This window comes from Urocitellus parryii, assembly GCF_045843805.1.
Source record: "Urocitellus parryii isolate mUroPar1 chromosome 10 unlocalized genomic scaffold, mUroPar1.hap1 SUPER_10_unloc_3, whole genome shotgun sequence".
Taxonomy (NCBI): Eukaryota; Metazoa; Chordata; class Mammalia; order Rodentia; family Sciuridae; genus Urocitellus; species Urocitellus parryii.
Window position 1 is genome coordinate 48,775 of NW_027551756.1, and position 17,510 is coordinate 66,284.

The following is a 17,510-nucleotide window of genomic DNA, read 5'->3' on the forward strand; positions in this document are numbered from 1 at the left end:
GTATCTTTTAAAATAATTTTATTTTTATAAGGGAACATAAATCCAGAACTAAAATCTTAAGCTTTCCACATCTCAGAAATGTTCTGCTTTCTTTCAAAATTATGTAATGCTTACATGTATAGATGACATTCATGGTTTGTCTAAAATGTTAATTGTTTAATAGATCTGAAAATTCATGAGTGAGCCTATACTTATGCTTGTTCAAGGCCTAAGATAAGTCAAGGAAATAACTAATAGTGTAAAAGTCTGTTAACCTGTTCATATTTTCTACTTCTGGTTTCTGGAATGACATAATAAGATATTATGAGCTAAAAATTATAGTTTTGTTGTGGTGGTTCATTAACCACAAATCCTAGTACTATTTTCAAAAAATTAAACATTGGTCTGTCTATACCTTCATTCAGTAACCTAAATGCTATATAAGAATTTCTACATTTTTATCATAAATACTAACTGTACTTTCAAAAATTAAATTTTATGAACAAACTACCCACATAATATTTTTCTTATCACAAGGAACTTCGCTTTCTTTTTAAAAGGTTAAATGGATTTTGTGCTATGTTGATATCGAATATAATAAACTTAAGTTCTAGAGGAATTTAAAGCAACTTTAAAAAGGCATTTACGCTTGGAATCCAACTGCTCTTAACAAAGTTTACAAACGAACTGACTTAAAGAACAAAGATTTTATATTTTATCAAACAATATCTTATATTTTCTGCAGATTTTATTATATTTCTAATTGCTTAGAAGAAAATTAGGTATAAGAAGTTAGGATTTATTCAAATCTTCATTTGTTCTAATCTAAAGACTCCTCTCTCTTTTTTTTTGGTTTGTAACACTAGTTAAATATGTTTTACTGATACAAATGCTCTAAAATTTTAAAAATCTGACAGTTTGAGTATAATGCTGTTAATTATGATAATTGTCTTATATTCTGGAGGTAACTAAGTTGTTTTGCTATGTTGCAAAGTTCTTTAAGTAGTAATGGTAGTGAGTAGCTTCTATAGAAATTCTCCTTTCTCTACTCATTTATTTTCTACTTCAAAAACTAATTGACACAACAATTGCTTAAACATATAATACAATCATTTTTACAATATGCCAGTTGCTTTCGAAGTTAAACTTACACTTGAATGATCCAATCATTTCAGTCCAAGTTTAGTCAAAGGAAATGAAAGAATGAATTAATACATCTTTTCAAAGACTTGAACATAAATGTTTGTGGCAGCTTATTGGTGATAGGTAAAACCTATGAAATTCATTTAATAAAGTAGTATTTTGAAAAGTTAATGCACCTACTTGATATTTGTTAGTATTTCTCTCTGAAATGTTTCTCGGCGGCAAAGTAGAAAGTTGCTCTTCACTTCTTCTTGATGATAGCAGATGTTATGAATACTTAACAGGGTCCCTTGGGTGAATAAATTTGGGTCAACGGATACCATCTTAGGGACGCCACTGGTATTTCTTTGAGACTCTGGGATAAAAATCTGGTAATGGCTGAAAGACCTTTGGAGTTTCTGCCTTTCTGTAGAGGGAAAACGAATAGTAAGTTGATAGTCTAGATAAATGAGTGTATAAGCACTACAAAAAACTACACACTACTACTTTTATGTTTCTTTTGTTTTTGTTACTGGGGATTGAACCCAGAGTTGCTTTACCACTTAACTACATGCCCAGCACTTTAAAATTTATTTTTCAGAATTTTCAGGCAGATCTTGCTAAGTTGTTGAGGCTAAACTTAAACTTGTAAAGTCCCCCCAACCTCACTACCAGGATTTGCATTTACAGGCATGTATCACTGACCTCAGTTAGATAACAGAAGTCCATTTTAAACTGCACTGCAGTGAGTAGATTACTTTCCAATGAATAGCCACATTACCACGATAAGAACAACCATAGAATCTATAATGGGAGAAAGACAACTTTGAATACTTGCACTCCAACTAGATGTGAAATGAATTTCTAATAAGTTAATAGTGAAAATATGAAAATTACTCAAAACTCATGAAACAGGAAAAAGATAAGAGTCTTATATGGCTTGAAAAACCATATAATAATACAACCTAAGTTCTGGAACATCCCACATGATCATACTTATATCTCCTTTTTAAATTGATTGATCATATTTCAGAGTTTATAACATTATTTCTTTATTTACCTGTTTATTATATTTTATAGTTTATAACATTAGTATTACCAAAGGGGTTTACTAAACAGTCAGGGACAGGAGAAACTTCTCTGAATTTATAATTCTAGACTTCATATCTCTAATTGCTATTACATTTAATCAGCTAAGAAGGTATTACAGTTTGGATAGAATATGTCCCATACAGACCATGTGCTAAAGGCTTAATCATCAGTCTATGGTGCCATTGGAGGTAAAAACTTTTGGAGATTGGACCTGATTGGAGAAGGAGGATCACTAGGGATAAATTCTAGATAGATACAAGTTGCCCCTAGTTCCTTCTCTATTCTTTCCTGGATTCCATGAACTAAAAACTTTTCATCCTCCATGCCCTTTCATTGTGATGTTTATGCCTTTTAATATCCCTGGAAGCAACAGAGAGAGCCGACCATGGAATGAAATCTCTGAAACCATGAGCCATAATAAACTTTTCCTCCTTTAAGTTAGTTTTCTCAATTATTTTGTAACAGTGATGGAAAGTTGATTAAAACAAAAAAATTCCAAATTGTTTACAGAAAAATTAATAATTTTCTAGTGGACAAGAATATTAAAGTTTAAGAAGGTTTAAAATTAAGTATTAAAATGATTAAGTAAATCAAACAAATAGTGAAACAGCTCAAGGCTTTAAGGCAGATACTGCACATTAAGTTTATAAATGTTTAAAATGTTTCACTAAACAGTTTATGAAACAACCCTGAAACAATTTTAATTTAATTTAAACAGAGTAAGAACTTAAGGTGAGCTGAGCTTGTAAAAGAGTTTTGAAATGTTAACTGCAATAAACCTAGTTTTCATTTTTAAAAAACAAAGTCATCCATGAAGAGAAAGTTCTTCTTTCTCTCAGCTTATGGTGGACTAGCTGCTCCAAACTAATCATTCTCCTGAGAACAATAGAAAAATAGACCAAACAGGGGCCAGCAGTCAAAGCAGCCAGAGCTTGAGGAACCAAAATCCTGGAAATGAGGAAAAAGCACTGGAGCAAACACAGCACCCACTCTTTCTTCACCAGGCATTTGAACACACATACTATGCATGTGTGAGGCAATATAGGACCATCAGGTAGAAGGAAACTTTCAGAGAGGTCTTCCTGAAACCGCTGCTATTTCAAACATTTTAGCAGACTATCAGCCAGGAAGACAAAATTAAAAGTTGTGAGCCAGCAAAGATAAGGAGCCCTTAAATTCCTAGGTTTTGAGATCCCAGATGTCCTGGGAATATAGGCAAACCAAAATAGACCAGCCTCTGCTCTAAGAAAGTGATCTGCTCAGAATTTACAAAAAGAATGTTAAATATACTCTTAAAGGTGATATCATCAACTTAAATTATCAATAAAAAATTACCAGGCATGCCAGAAAACAAAACCTAAAATTCCAAAAGTGAGAGCATGGAAGTAGACTCATAGGTAATCCAGACTGGAGTTATCAAACATTGACATTGAAACACCTGATGAATATATTTAATAAAATAAACTTAAAAGTAGATATTCACTAAAGAATAATAATCTTTAAAAATAAAATTTAAGAATTAAAGGTGATAAACAATATAGTGATGCACATCAGTAGTACTAGCTACACAAAAGGCCAAAGCACAATGGTAATGAGTTTGAGGCCAGCTTGGAAAAAATAGCAAGACCCATTTCTCATAAGACAAATAAGGAGACTGAGGGTATAACTCTGTAGTTAAAACATATGCTCAAAGCCATAGGTTTATTCACCCTGAGTTTACCTAACTCCATTTGTGTCTCTTTGACTCTATTTCCTCCTTAGCTGTTTTTCTCTGAGCCACTTTTTTTTTCAACTAGATACCTTGGATTCCAGAACAAAAAGCCTGATTGATAAGTATCTTTATCACAAAGGACCAAAATTGCTTCCCTGAAAGCCCATCTAAAAATATTAAGGACCTCTTTAAAAATTTCTAATTTTATGGACCGTGTTATGAGATTCACAGAGCATATCAGCCCATGTAGATGCTGCCCACTACATGGGAACAGTTATTTTGCAACAAAACCAAGTCTGCCCCACAAGAGGAAAAGTCATCTCATAATAGATGCTAAATCACCCCCTACAATCAATGACAGGCCTTCCCAGAGCTTCACAGAATGAGTCTGAGATCATGGCCAATTGCATCATGGCCTGATCAGGATGATTTTACTCTGTGCAACCCCCTCTCCCAGTCATACAAACCCACCAAGACATTGCCTTTGGTCCTCTTTTCTATAAAATCTTCAAGTTGCTGGCAATCCCTTTAAGACAGAGCTTTGGTTACTATACCACTATATGTGTTTGTCCTGGCATGGCCACACTGATTAAAATACCTTTCCTACCCTTCAAACTGCTCTGCTTTTTTGCATATTACAAAGGGTGACCCACATTGGTCTGTCTAGACCTCTGGAGCCAGACCCTGTGTCCTAGGACTCTTGTAACACTGGCTACAGGTCTGGCCTTTGAAGGTACTTTAGCTTTTGTTTTCAGCATGAGATGATTAACTGTAGGATGTTGGGATAGAGAAAATAGCTAAAAACCAAAAATAAAACAAAAACAGGTTACTAGGAAATGCCTAGGGACTGAGGGGGAAAAATTAGGGCCTCTTTAAAAATTTCTAATCTTATGGCCCCTGTCACATCTTTTTGGGGGAGAGGGTCTGTGTACATTATCCTCTCCTCTGCTCTTATTGTATTCTAACAAATGAAACCACACTTTAACTTTATCGAAAATTGAAACATAGGTACACTAAAATGGGTTGGAAATCATAATCTATATCTTATATATATATTATGGTAACTAAAATTAATAAATATTATGATTATATCCTTACTATCATTGTTTGGCTGTATTATATAATTATATGTTATATGCTTACTGACGTTTTTATAGATGTTATACATCTGGGATGATGGGATAAAATGGTTTAAAATATCTATTGATGTTAATGCCAAGTCATTACAATTCTCACAAGGAATTAGAGGACTCAAGTTACTGTTAGATGATTGCTTCATATTAATGAACAGGAAAAAGAGTGTAAAACTTGGATTTTAAATTATGAAAATAAGTCCATTCATTGAGCTGCTGTAGGCTCCCACATCATTTTAGAAGGGCTCTGGAATGTGAGGTAGGCTAGACAGTCATAAGCAGGTGGGCAGGTGAAGGGCAATGAAGAACACCAACAAACCGGAAGAATATTAGACATATGCATTAGAAAAAATCCAGGAGTCATAGGACTAAAACACAGGCAACTTTATCATAGTAGAAAAGACTGGAAAATAGAAACCAGAAGGTCCTCTGTTCCCAAACTATAGATAATTATAAGCCTGAAGGGAACTATCGCTTCAAGACCATGCCACAGCTACCTCTTATCACCAGGTCAGCACCAAAACCATTTTGCAGCCACCCCTTTTGACTAGGTCATCATGACCCTCACATAGAGAGTTCACTGAAGGCTACACAAAGGGGTAATAATTTAAGGGGATATGAGATAACAGAACAAGAACAAAGGGATCCAAAATCATTGAAAATTCTTACTCTATAAAGGCTGCATATCATCCTCCCTCAGAGTAGGTTTCTTCAGTGCTTATCCTCAATGTCTGTATTGTCACTTTTTCTGATAAATTCTTGTTACCCTGTGTGATTCATTTGAAATACTTCTTGTGGAATCACAAGATATGGTGGTTGAAGACCCCTGAGGTCACTTTACTTTGTGAGTGGGTCTCTGCTGAAACATGGAGAAAATGACAAGATTTTGGATAGAAAGGAAGGGACTCTATCATGAAAGCTCTGCATGCTCAATGAGAAGCTTGACATCATTTAATCAGGAAAGGTTCAAAAGAACATACTAGTTGCTGTGTGGAGGATATTGGAGAAAGGGGGAGCAAGTCTGAAGGTATGGGCTCATTAGCAGACTACTGGAAAACAGGGCATAAATGCTAGGATTAGAGGGGTGGCCCTTGGTACTGGTAAAAAGGACGTCAAATTCAAGGGCTCAGAGGGATGAACTTTTACTGAAAACAGACAAGAATGAACAAGATTCTCCTGGATGGCAATCCTCCCCGTCTACTTTTGATTTTTGTTATGAAATAATATGTTGCCCTTAGGTTTCCTTAAATTCTATTTTAGGATAGGAAAACTCTTTTTCTCTCTCCCCTTTAAATTCTCCATCTGAAGTCCTGGAAATTAAACTGAGTCTAGGCTGCATGCAGTGTAGTTCAGTGTTAGAGTACAGGCTTAACAGGGCCTGGGCAAAATAAACAAGCAAACAAGGAAATAATAAGAACAAATGTGATAGATTAACAGAAGAAAAAATTTCTCCTGTAAGTATGCACAGGAATTTTGCAGTGATTTGGTAAGTGTCATCTTGTTAGACAAGGAATTCTCTCCTGAGTGAAGAGCTGACTTGGAGAGTTAACCTTAGAAATGGAAACTTCCTTCATATAATGTAAGCATTCTTTGGAAAAGGTTATTTGTACTGTATTTGTAGAAAAAGAGAGGTAAGAGTTCTACCAGTGTCTACAGCTCTTACCTGCCTTACATCAAAAATAATCCAAATACCAAAGAGAGATAGATACTTTGGGGAGGCATTCTTTGGCACTCTTCACTGCAAACTCACTTTTGAGAGAGCATCAAAATGTGAACTATTTTTAGAGCTGCATCAATGAACTTACACTATCACAGTTTTGAAATTTAATATCTTCATGGCTCCACCATTTTCAGAATCGATATAAAAAATCTTTGTCAGTAACCTCCCATTCTTTGAAAGAGATGTTTGGAAATGCTTGTAGTTTATCATGTTGAACTTTAGCTTTCAGATAGAGACAGAAATAAAATTAGGCCAGAGAGATCAGCAAAGGCCATAAAGGCTGAGTATGCCTGTTCAGGAGCAGAACCTTAACCCTGGAAGCCTGGAGGGCTCTGGATCACAAGGTTCCTTCCCCACCCTCTCCTCTCACAATATGGACATCCTGATCCTTCCTGAACTGACAAGGAACTCAGGAGAGCCAGTAGGGGATCTTGGAAATTAATGACTCATTACCAAAGAAGAAAACGTATGCTTTGGTAGAGCGTTCAATCCACACAGTTTAGCCTAATATTTATTGCTGTTGTATAGTAGTCACATATATTAGAAATGTGATAATGGCAAAGAGTAAACAGAAAAATTCCCCCTCTGTCAATGGAACTGTATATTTCAAAATGATAGAAGAAAAGATGTTAAATATTTTTAACCAAACACATTATAAATGTTTGAGGAAACAAATCATGTTTAACCTGATTTAAACATTGTACATGTGGACAAGTATTAAAATGTCATATGGTAACCAACTAGTATAACTTTTAAGTTTGTGTGTATTAATTAAAAATAAAATTAATATGAATTTTAAAAAATAAAAAATAAAATTTCAACTAAAACCAAAGGACAGAAGGAAAGTAAAATAGAAACCCCAGTGCCAACAACAGGCTCAGAGAACCACCAATCTCTTTCCTGTCCCTTTCATTTTTCAAATCAATCTGAATCCTCTCTTTAATGGATGCAAATGAACATAAAATTCCATATGACTAATCTATTTTCTTTCTATATTCTCACAAGACTTTTGCCCACATTAGTTTTAATCTGTGATAGAAAACCAAAACCCAGACTTCAGAAAATATTTAGTCAAATTATAGTTAATGTAACTAACATTAAATAAAAATTACTGTGTGTTTCATCCCTACTGTTTTAATGTTATCTACAACTTGGTCAGCAGTTTTACAGAGCACACTGAAATATTCCTTTCCTAAAGCTGCTTATAAAATGGTCCTAATCTATGGTACATTATATGGAGTTAGAGTTCCTCCTGTCCTTTAAATTTACTAAACATGTAATCTGATGAGAATAGCTTAGCCTCTCCAAACTTGTTTCTTACCAGTAAAGTCAATTCAGTAATTACTAATATTACATTATATTGCATGCACTCGAGATACATTGATGAACACAATATATCCCAGCCATCAATGAGGTTAACTGTGAAAAAATGTCAACCAAGAAAACAGGAAAAGAAGACACATGGTCAGGGAAGGGCTGTCTGGTGAAGCCATTGAGCAGTCATCTGAGAGTAGCCACCTGGAGCAACAGTGCACGTCCAAGTGTTATATTAAGGAATAATAAAGAGGCCAGACAACCTTGAGAATGAGGAGGAGAAGAGGATAGGAGATGAGGTCAGCAGAAGAATAGCTCAGGCTAAGCCTACCACTGACCACAATAAGGACTTTAGCTTTGACTTCAAATGAGATTGAGAGGCACCAGAAATTTCTGTTTGAAGGAATGTCATATTCTTACCATGTTTAAAGACTCACTCTTACTTTGATCAGGGGTAGGGATGCATCAAGAGACCAAATAAACTAAGTAATAATATGTACTACATGAGAAGCCTTACCATACATTTTACCCCAGTGCAACACCAAACATATAACATTCATGAACTATAAAAGCAAACAAAGAACAAGGTTTCTCAGACACACCCTTAAAACTATAGCACTGTCTCCTGTCCCACAAGATGGAGGTGGATGTGGGGAATGCAGGAAACTCTAGCAGGAGGAGAACCTCATTCCCACAGCAAGAGCCCAACCCAATAAAGGCTTTATATGGGTTCTTCTTTACTGGGGAGGAAGCAGAGGTTGCTGGAGATTATACACATTACAACATGTTTCACATGATGATGTCAAAATTAGTGGATAGAAATTGAAGGACAAACATAATATTTGCATAACCCAAGGTTATCAGGGTATCATTTTAATCTATATTTTTAGTTGTAGCTGGACATAATATCTTTTTAAAAAATTTTTTATGTGGTGCTGAGAATCGAACTCAGTGCCTCACGTGTGCTAAGCAAGTGCTCTACTATTGAGACACAACCCCAGCCCCGTATCAGGGTCTCTCTCTCTCTCTCTCTCTCTCTCTCTCTCTCTCTCTCTCTCTCTTTGTTACTGAGGATTGAACTCAGCAGTACTTGATCACTGAGCCACATCCCCAGCCCAATTTTAAATTTTAGTTAGAGACAGGGTCTCACTGAGTTGCTTAGCACCTCACTTTTGCTAAGGCTGGCTTTGAACTCACGATCCTCCTGCCTCAGCTTCCCAAATTGCTGAGATTACAGGTGTGTGCCATGGTGCCTGGCTTGGGTATCTCTCAAAGGAATAATGATAACTCTTTGAGATACTGTCAAACATCAGCTTCACCACGATTAACATCATCAATAATAATATACATCAACATCACACACTCCTGATATGATTCACTATGATTTGCTTCTTTGGTATTAACCCCCAAAACAAAACCTTAATCAAATCATTAGAAACCATCAAACAAATAAAAATGGGATGCATTCTACAAATTAACTGACCACATTAGTGTTAAGGTCATGAGAAAAATAAGGCTGAGGATTTGTCACAAATTGAAGGAAACTAGATATATAGAAGTTAATTGCAATATGAGAACCTGAACTAAAACCTGGACAGAAAAAAGATAGTGAAAAGACAGGGAAAATTTAAATAAATTCTGTACCCTCTAGCATTAAATTCTAATTAATAGTATTGATTTAGTCAGTTAATTAATAGTATTTTAGAATAGGTCAATGTTAATTTACTAGTTTTGAAAATTGTACTATAGTTGCACAGGATGTTACCCTGCACTGATTGTTGCTACATTTCAGTAAGTCAAAAATTACTTCAAATGTCTGAAATATGATATGTCAAGAGCCTTGTAAGGTTTTGAACAACCAATAAAAAAAAAAGAAACCAGGTTGCAGTGAAGGAGGAATGAATGGTAGACAAAGAAGAGAAATCAATAAGCATAAGAATAACGGGTGCCCTTCATTAAATGATCTTTCAAAGAAAAAAAAATTACTTCAAAATAAAATAAAATAAAATAAATACACAAACTTTTTCAATGTTTTTAATAGAAACATAATGTCAGATTTAACATGCTTTTTTTGTTCTTCAATTTTTTATAATCAAAATCTATAAAATCCAATGAAACCTGGATCCCAGAAAGCACATTTTTTTAAAGAATAACATATCAAACATAGCTCTTCCAGGTTACTGTGGTATATTTGTTTAGCTGAAATTAAAATGATATGATGCTCAATAAATTTAAAGGGATTTCTCTGTCACTCTGAGAGAAGAGTAAGTGCAGGAATTTTATAGTCTTGTAAACTTTCAGAAGTGTTTGCTTCTCTTCCATTTTAGGTGGAGAGTGTTTGGAAAGGGCAGCAATTGCTTTTTGTTGAAAAATTCAAGCCACTTGAATTATCTCTGGGCATAAACCAATTATCAATGTTAGGCATATATTGCTAATATGATTAGTAGGGGAGCCTCTGTTTCACAGCTGATATTCTGTGAAGCACATTCTGAAGCACACCTTCCTGGGTGAAGTCTTATCTCTGTGCATGTAATCAACACATAATGACTGAATTGTAGCTCCAGGGGAATAAGATGAGCTTCCACATCTACAAATATGGAACAGACATAATTATCTGGAAAGCCTTCTTGCCTTTCTTATTTTATTTCATTCATTGATTCATTTTGGCAGCTCCTACTTTATTAAAGCTCTGAGTGATTCTGGGAATTCTAATTTCCTCATCTATAAAATAGGACTAAAACACTGACTTAAAAGCTTAGTGTGAGTATGAGAATGGCTGAAAAAATAATTGCACAAAGTAAGAATTCAAATGCATATTAGCCTCTTCAAAGACACTAAAGATTTTTTTTCCAATTAATGGGATGGTTGAGATAAAGTGAAATATTTTATTCTTCTTTCTGTGTATTCTCTTGTCCTTTCTGACTTTTCCATCCCTTTTCCTTTTCACTCTAGGTTACAAGAAAGCAGAAGAAACTGACCTCCTGAATGAGTTAGGTTAAGTTCGTATATTTATTTAGTAGATTTTTTTTGTACTAATGGCAAAGAACCCAGGGCTTCGTGCATACTAGGCAAGCATTCTACCACTGAGCCTCATTTTCTCAGTCTTTTTATATTGAGGCAAGTCTCAATAACTTACCTGAGCTGGCTTTGTCTTGTAATTTTCCTACCTCAGTCTTCTGAGTAGCTGGGATGACAAGTGTGCATCATGACAACCAGCTAATCTTTTTTCTTCCTTTGTAAGTCACTTGCCTCCATTGGCTTCATGGGAGATACAAAGGATTGCAACTTTCTAGATACTTCCCTCTCATCCTTCCCATTATGTAGATTAATTTCCAAATGCAATCTTGGTCTAACAACTCATTTCTTGCCAGTCCCTGCCCTAAGTGCAACAAGATCTTTCCAGTCAGAAATCCAAGCGATTAAGCTAGTGATCAACAAAGTGCAGGAACTCATTAAGCAGGATCTTTGACCTAACAAAATTTCCTTCATTCTTCCTCTGAAAATAAACTTTTTCATTGAGATCAGGATAAGAGCAGAAAGTGGAGTAGAAAATTTGCTCTGTCCATAACCATCACCCCGATTTTAACAGCTGTACACTTCTACCTGCCAAAATGATGCTGTTGATCTCCATAAATTAGACAACTATGTAGCTCAAAATTAGATATTCACCACCCTTCTCAGCCTACCAGTGAATGGGGAATAACTGCTCAAAGTATGGGTCTTAATGAGAGAGGTTGATGGAATGTGCTGCTTGCACAATTCTGAATATATTACTAACCACAGTGTTGTACACTTTAAGTAGATGAACTGTATGATACATGAATGTTACATCAACAAACCATATTGAAAAGAAAATAACCATGAAGCCAAAATCATCTGTCAACCTATGTTTCATATCTTGAAGTGAGCTGGGCATCAATAAAATTTTTAAAGAACAAATTTTAGTTTCTTGTAGGAATATATATATATATATATATATATATATATATATATATATATATAGTGTTTCCTAAGGGAATTCCTACATAATGGCCAGAACCTGGAACAAGGATGCCTGATAAACATCTGTTAATAAGAATCTGTATGTTTTTGATTTTCACATTTCTACAATTATGTGAGAAAATGCTTAGAGGCAACATTATATATATATATTAATATATATATATATATATATATATATATATGTTAATCTAATTTTTGGCATTATAGTTTTCTGTATTGCTTGAATTTTTTCAATATTTTTTATGTGCATTGTGATAACTCAGATAATTTTTTAAAGTTAATTGTTAAAACTCATCTATCCACAGAAAAATTACAAAAAAGAGCCCAATGCTTCTTTAGCAAACCACCCGATGTTGTAGACAAACATTATGTCCTTGGAATAAGAAAAAGACAATATAGTGGTCAATACATTCAAAATATTAATGTCAACAAACTTCTCTACTTGTAGCAACTCCCATGCTCAGTAAGATTTTATCCATAACATATCAACTGCTTATCTTTACACATTTGGAGACAACTGCCACATTTACCTTAACAAACCCACCCACAAAACGCTACAAGATCTGAAATCAATTGCTTTACCACCTCATTTTATGAAAAAACACTATGAATTGCCAGTTTGTATTTCATACTCATTTTCAAGCGAAACTGCCAGAGGCTTCAGATGTAACAAGGACTTAGACCCTTCACTTGTGCTTGCAAATGTACAATGGACAACTCAAAACAGGATGAAAACTTTCTCTGGACCAGTCCCTAGGATTCTGGGAACAACAGATCTGATCAATAAACCTCTCCTGATGAGAAGAAAGTACCCTAGCAGGCAAGAGCACTTATTCCAGACAAGGACAATCTAACCAATCTTCAATAATGATCAGCCATATGGTTCAAATACTGATCAACCAGACCGCAGTTTGATCAAGACAAGTGAACTATGCATAACTTGTCTATAATCTAGGAGCTCACGTCAGTACTCCTGAAGACAGGACCAGAAATGCTGGTCCCCTTTGTATTCTTATATAGCTATGCTAACTAAAGTTCCTTTCCTGCTTTTCACTATTGCTCTTTCTGTTTGGTTTCTGGAGCATATGGCTATGTTATAAGCAACAAGGCCTGCTTTACATCTGAGGCACCTATGAGGTCCCTTTTCACCCCAATTCTTGCAAATACACCAGAACAATTTCAAACATTTTGCTCAGAGTAACAGGTATGAGTTTATTAGAAGGGGTAGGGAAAGAGAAAAGGAGAGAAAAGGTCCTCTCAGAGATTACAAGGACAATGTGACCCTCCCTGCCCTATTTAACTGGAAGTCTCAGGGAAGTTTCCAAAGAGTCCTGCCCAGGTCCACCTTCTGACTTTTGACTACAGCATAGGAACTGAATGTACTGCCTGGAGGAGAGATTGGCATAGTGCTCATGGAGCTGGAGTTTAAGCAAATTGAGTCCCAGGTTTTTGCATGAATTTTCTGCTTAATAGGCTTATTGCCCTTTACTAGCCATTAAACAAGTTTTCTTTGTGAGGATGTTGGTTGCCACAGCGATTGGGTTGGTAATAGGGAGGATACAGATCAACAGGTAGGGTATAACCTGATCTTTAAAAAAATTAGTTTTCTTTGGGGGAAAATTATGGCTATGGAGGTTTTAACATTTTTCAAGTCCCTATCTTCCAGGTGTTTGCCTGTCAGACAAGGCTCCTCATGGTTTTTATTCATTCTACATTTTACCCTCTCCTTCTCAGGACTCTGGCTTTGGACTTCAGTACCATAAAATCAGTCATCTCTTCTGAGAAGTGTGCTGTTTTCCAACAAAATGTGCACACAATACCCATCTACCTTTTCTGCCACACAAATGTCCTCCTCACTCAGCTTAATGGAGGTTCAGGTGAACAAGGGCTTCAGTATTAAGATGCATGTGCCCAGAGGTAGAGTGTTAATAGTCCTCAATATAAAGGTTGAGAGGAGTCAGCGCAAATAGTCCTGAAGCAGCAGCTTCCACTTAGTAATGACCTCAAACATCTGTGCTGTGGAATGCATGAAGAGCTTTCCAAAAGTATCCCAGGCTCCTTGCCTGGCTGTCACTTTCCCATGTCTCCCTGAGACAATTAAAGACCCCATAAAATCAGAACCTCTTAAGAGTAAGAGAATAGAATCTCTTAAGGGGGAAAATGAGACAGCAATCTCATTTCCTCCCCCCAAAAAAGGTAAATGCACTCCTAGGACCTCATCTCATAGCCTGTCAAGTCATTAAAAGTATGGTATCACTTCTTCACCACCCTCTCACTCTCTCCATCTATGGACATCAAAATCAGATGCATGGCAGGGGTGTAGCTTAGGGTTAGAACACTTGCCTAGCAACAGCAGACCCTGGGTGTCAAGTTCAGAACTGCAGAAACAAAGAAACAAACAAAACCCCATAAAGCCAGGATGGCTTCACCAACGTATCTCCAAAATAAACTGCACAAAAACAAGAAATCTGTTTTGGAATTGCTGCCAAAGGCAAACCAACTCCCAGAGCCTTTAACTTGTTCCTCAGTATGATTTATGCTTTCACACCATCTGTGTTCTCTCATAGCTTCAGGTGCTAGCCCATACCACCAGCTTTATAAAGGCTGTGCGCCCAATAGGAGAAATATAAATGCTCCCAGGCTCTGAACTGACAGCCCATTTCTCCAGTCTGAAGTGTGTGCACAAGAAAAGAACACCCTTTGACACTGCTCAAAACCAGTGAAAATTCCTAGACTCCACGGAACGCATCCCCGAAATCCCTGCACTTGATAAAAACGGGTCCCTGTCCTTCTTCCAAGAGCCAGTCTGACACTCTTGGTCAGAACTGTTTCTCCTTTCTGACCCCAGCAAAAGCCCCAATACAGCCGCCCTGAGTATCAAAGCTCTATTGATCCACTTTCAGTCCTACTGACAGAAGTAACAGACTCCTGTCTCCAGCATCATGCCTTCCTCAGTGGAGAGGGCTTAGTGTCTCTCGGTTTCTTCTTGGGAGGAGACCTGTGTGGACTCTGGACAGAGGCTGCAGCCCAGCAGAGCCCTTCTCTGGGATGACCCCACCGCGCCCATTTGCCTGGGGCCAAGCACTCACCGATGTCCACTCCTGAGCAGGAGCAGGGCTGCTCAGCTCAGAGTTGCTGGTTGCCAGAACCTCAGGGACCAGGCATAGCCCCATGAGGCTCTGGCTTTGGGGCCAGAACGCCGGCGGTGCCTTTCTGGAGGGTCTCCTCCCCAACTATCTCTCCAACCCAGGCAAGAATGGAAGAAAAAAGGCGGAGTGTGTTCTGGCTGATTACAGCAAACACCAGGACTTGAGAACCCTGGTCACCAAGAAGACTGTCACAGAGCATGCAGGGACCAAACCAATAACTCCGTTTTTACAGGAAAAGTGAACAAAAGGTTAATACAGAATAGGATAGCACAGGTGTGTGGTGTCCCTGTATGCGTGTGTGTCAGGAAGCAATGGGATGTTAAAAAGCCCAGATGCTGTGACAGGACCACTTTACTTCATATAATTTGCTTTATACCGCAGACTGGAGTCCAATAAAGAAATAATTCATTTGCTTATAAAGTTAACAGGTTAACCAGCTATAGTGGCACAGCTGTATTCCCAGCTACAAGGAGGCTGAAGCAGGAGGATCACAGATTCCAGTCTAGCCTAGACAATTTAGGCTATTTCAAATTAAAAAAAAAAATAGAAAAGGGCTGCAGATGTAACTCAGTGGTAGAGCAACCCTGAGTTCAATCCCCAGTATTAACAAAATGAGTAAAATCTTAGTTAATTAGCCCTATTATAAATACAGTGGGGAAAACATTGATTAGGCATTAGTAATAATTAACCTGGAGAGTCAGTATAGTAAAGAATGTAACATTGGTCCTTGCATTACAGCTTGAAATATCAATTCTGAGAGTTCACCATGCTCAATTTCTATAGTCATAAGGATCTTTGGTTTAAGTAAACTTCTTATTGAAGTAAATATGTATACAAACAAAAATGTAGAAAATCTTTGCAGACATCTTGATGAATATTTACAATGTGAACACAGCTCTATATATGCCACCCAAAATTTATATTTATAAATTAAATTTTATACATATATATATATAATTAAATTGATATATATATATAATTTATATATGAAATTATTTAAATATTTAAATTTTTTATTTAATAGAACTTATATATACAAAATTTAATTTTTTGTGTTTCTTGGGATTGGACCCAGGGTTTCTCTAACACTGAAATATATTCCTAGCCCTTTTTATTTACTTTGAAACAAGGTCTCACTAAATTGCTGACTGGTCTCAAAGTTATTATCTTCTTGACTTGGCCTTCAGAATATCTGAGATTACAGGCATAGGCCACTAAGTCTGTTCCAAGAAAGTTCATGTGTCTCTTTTTGAGAGATCAAACCCTTGAGAATGCTAGGCAATCATTTTACCACTGAGCTACATCCCCAGATCTGCCACCCAGAGTTTTAAAAAGAGCATTACCAGAAATTTTCCCATTATCCTAATTGTTATTCCTTCTAAAGATCACCACTATTCTAATTTTTGTACATTAGTTTTTAATTACATTTATGTCATTATGATTATTGTTATTATTGACATTGCTGGATATGTGACCCAAGGCCTCACCACATGCCTGCACTGGTTCATGCATGGCCCTCACAGGGAGAAGGGGAAGGGTGCTGTCATGCACTTATTTTTGAGAACTTGCCCATTCCTCTTCTCTCTTGCTAAGACTTGTCATTGAGTAATACACAAGCTTTTCCTACAATTTGATGACAATTAAATCAGTTCAAGACTAATAATTCTTTATTTATGGTATTTTGCATCTATGTATAAAGTGTTTATAGTACCTTCAAATATATGTCCTTATTTTATCTCCTCCCCATCCTGGGAGAATATATTCTAATACACAAGTAGAAAAGAAGTTAGTTTTCTTGTGCTAAGAAGTGGCAACTTCACTTTGTGGCATATGGCCTGAAATCTTGGACCACAACCTTTCAGTTCTACTATCTTTATGTCTGGAACTGTTACATTTTTATGGAAGTTTAGATTTACTCTTTGGCTCACAGGTAATTAAGAGGAAATTAAAAAAAAAATCTAAGTGAGGGCTAGGGTTGTGGCTCAGAGGTAGAGCGTTTGCCTAGCATGCATGAGGCACTGGGTTCAATCCTCAGCACTGCATAAAAAATAAAATAAAATAAAGGTATGTGTACACCTACAACTAAAAAATAAATGTTTAAAAAATGTAAGTGACTTAATTTTATGTGTAATGCTTATTCCTTCGTTGATTTTCAAAATTTATAATTTAAAAAATGCTGCCTGAGCAACAGATTTTGATATATTTGTACAACATATAAATAAGAATTCTTGGAGATGGGACATAAGTAAAACCAAGACATTGATTCATGTCTTACATGCACTTTGTTC

General features: G+C 36.2%; 1 protein-coding gene across 1 annotated transcript in view; it reads right to left on the reverse strand.

Moving 5' to 3' along the window:
- The window catches only part of LOC144251241 (broad substrate specificity ATP-binding cassette transporter ABCG2-like), a 61,562-nt gene extending 46,316 nt beyond the window's left edge, over positions 1 to 15,246 (reverse strand). Inside the window, exons 1-2 of the mRNA XM_077794266.1 lie at positions 15,072 to 15,246; positions 1,303 to 1,528 (exon numbers count right to left, since the gene is read on the reverse strand). Coding sequence (XP_077650392.1) covers positions 1,303 to 1,528; positions 15,072 to 15,246 — 401 coding nt within the window. The remainder of the gene's footprint in view (positions 1 to 1,302; positions 1,529 to 15,071) is intronic.
- Between the last annotated feature and the right edge of the window lie 2,264 nt (positions 15,247 to 17,510).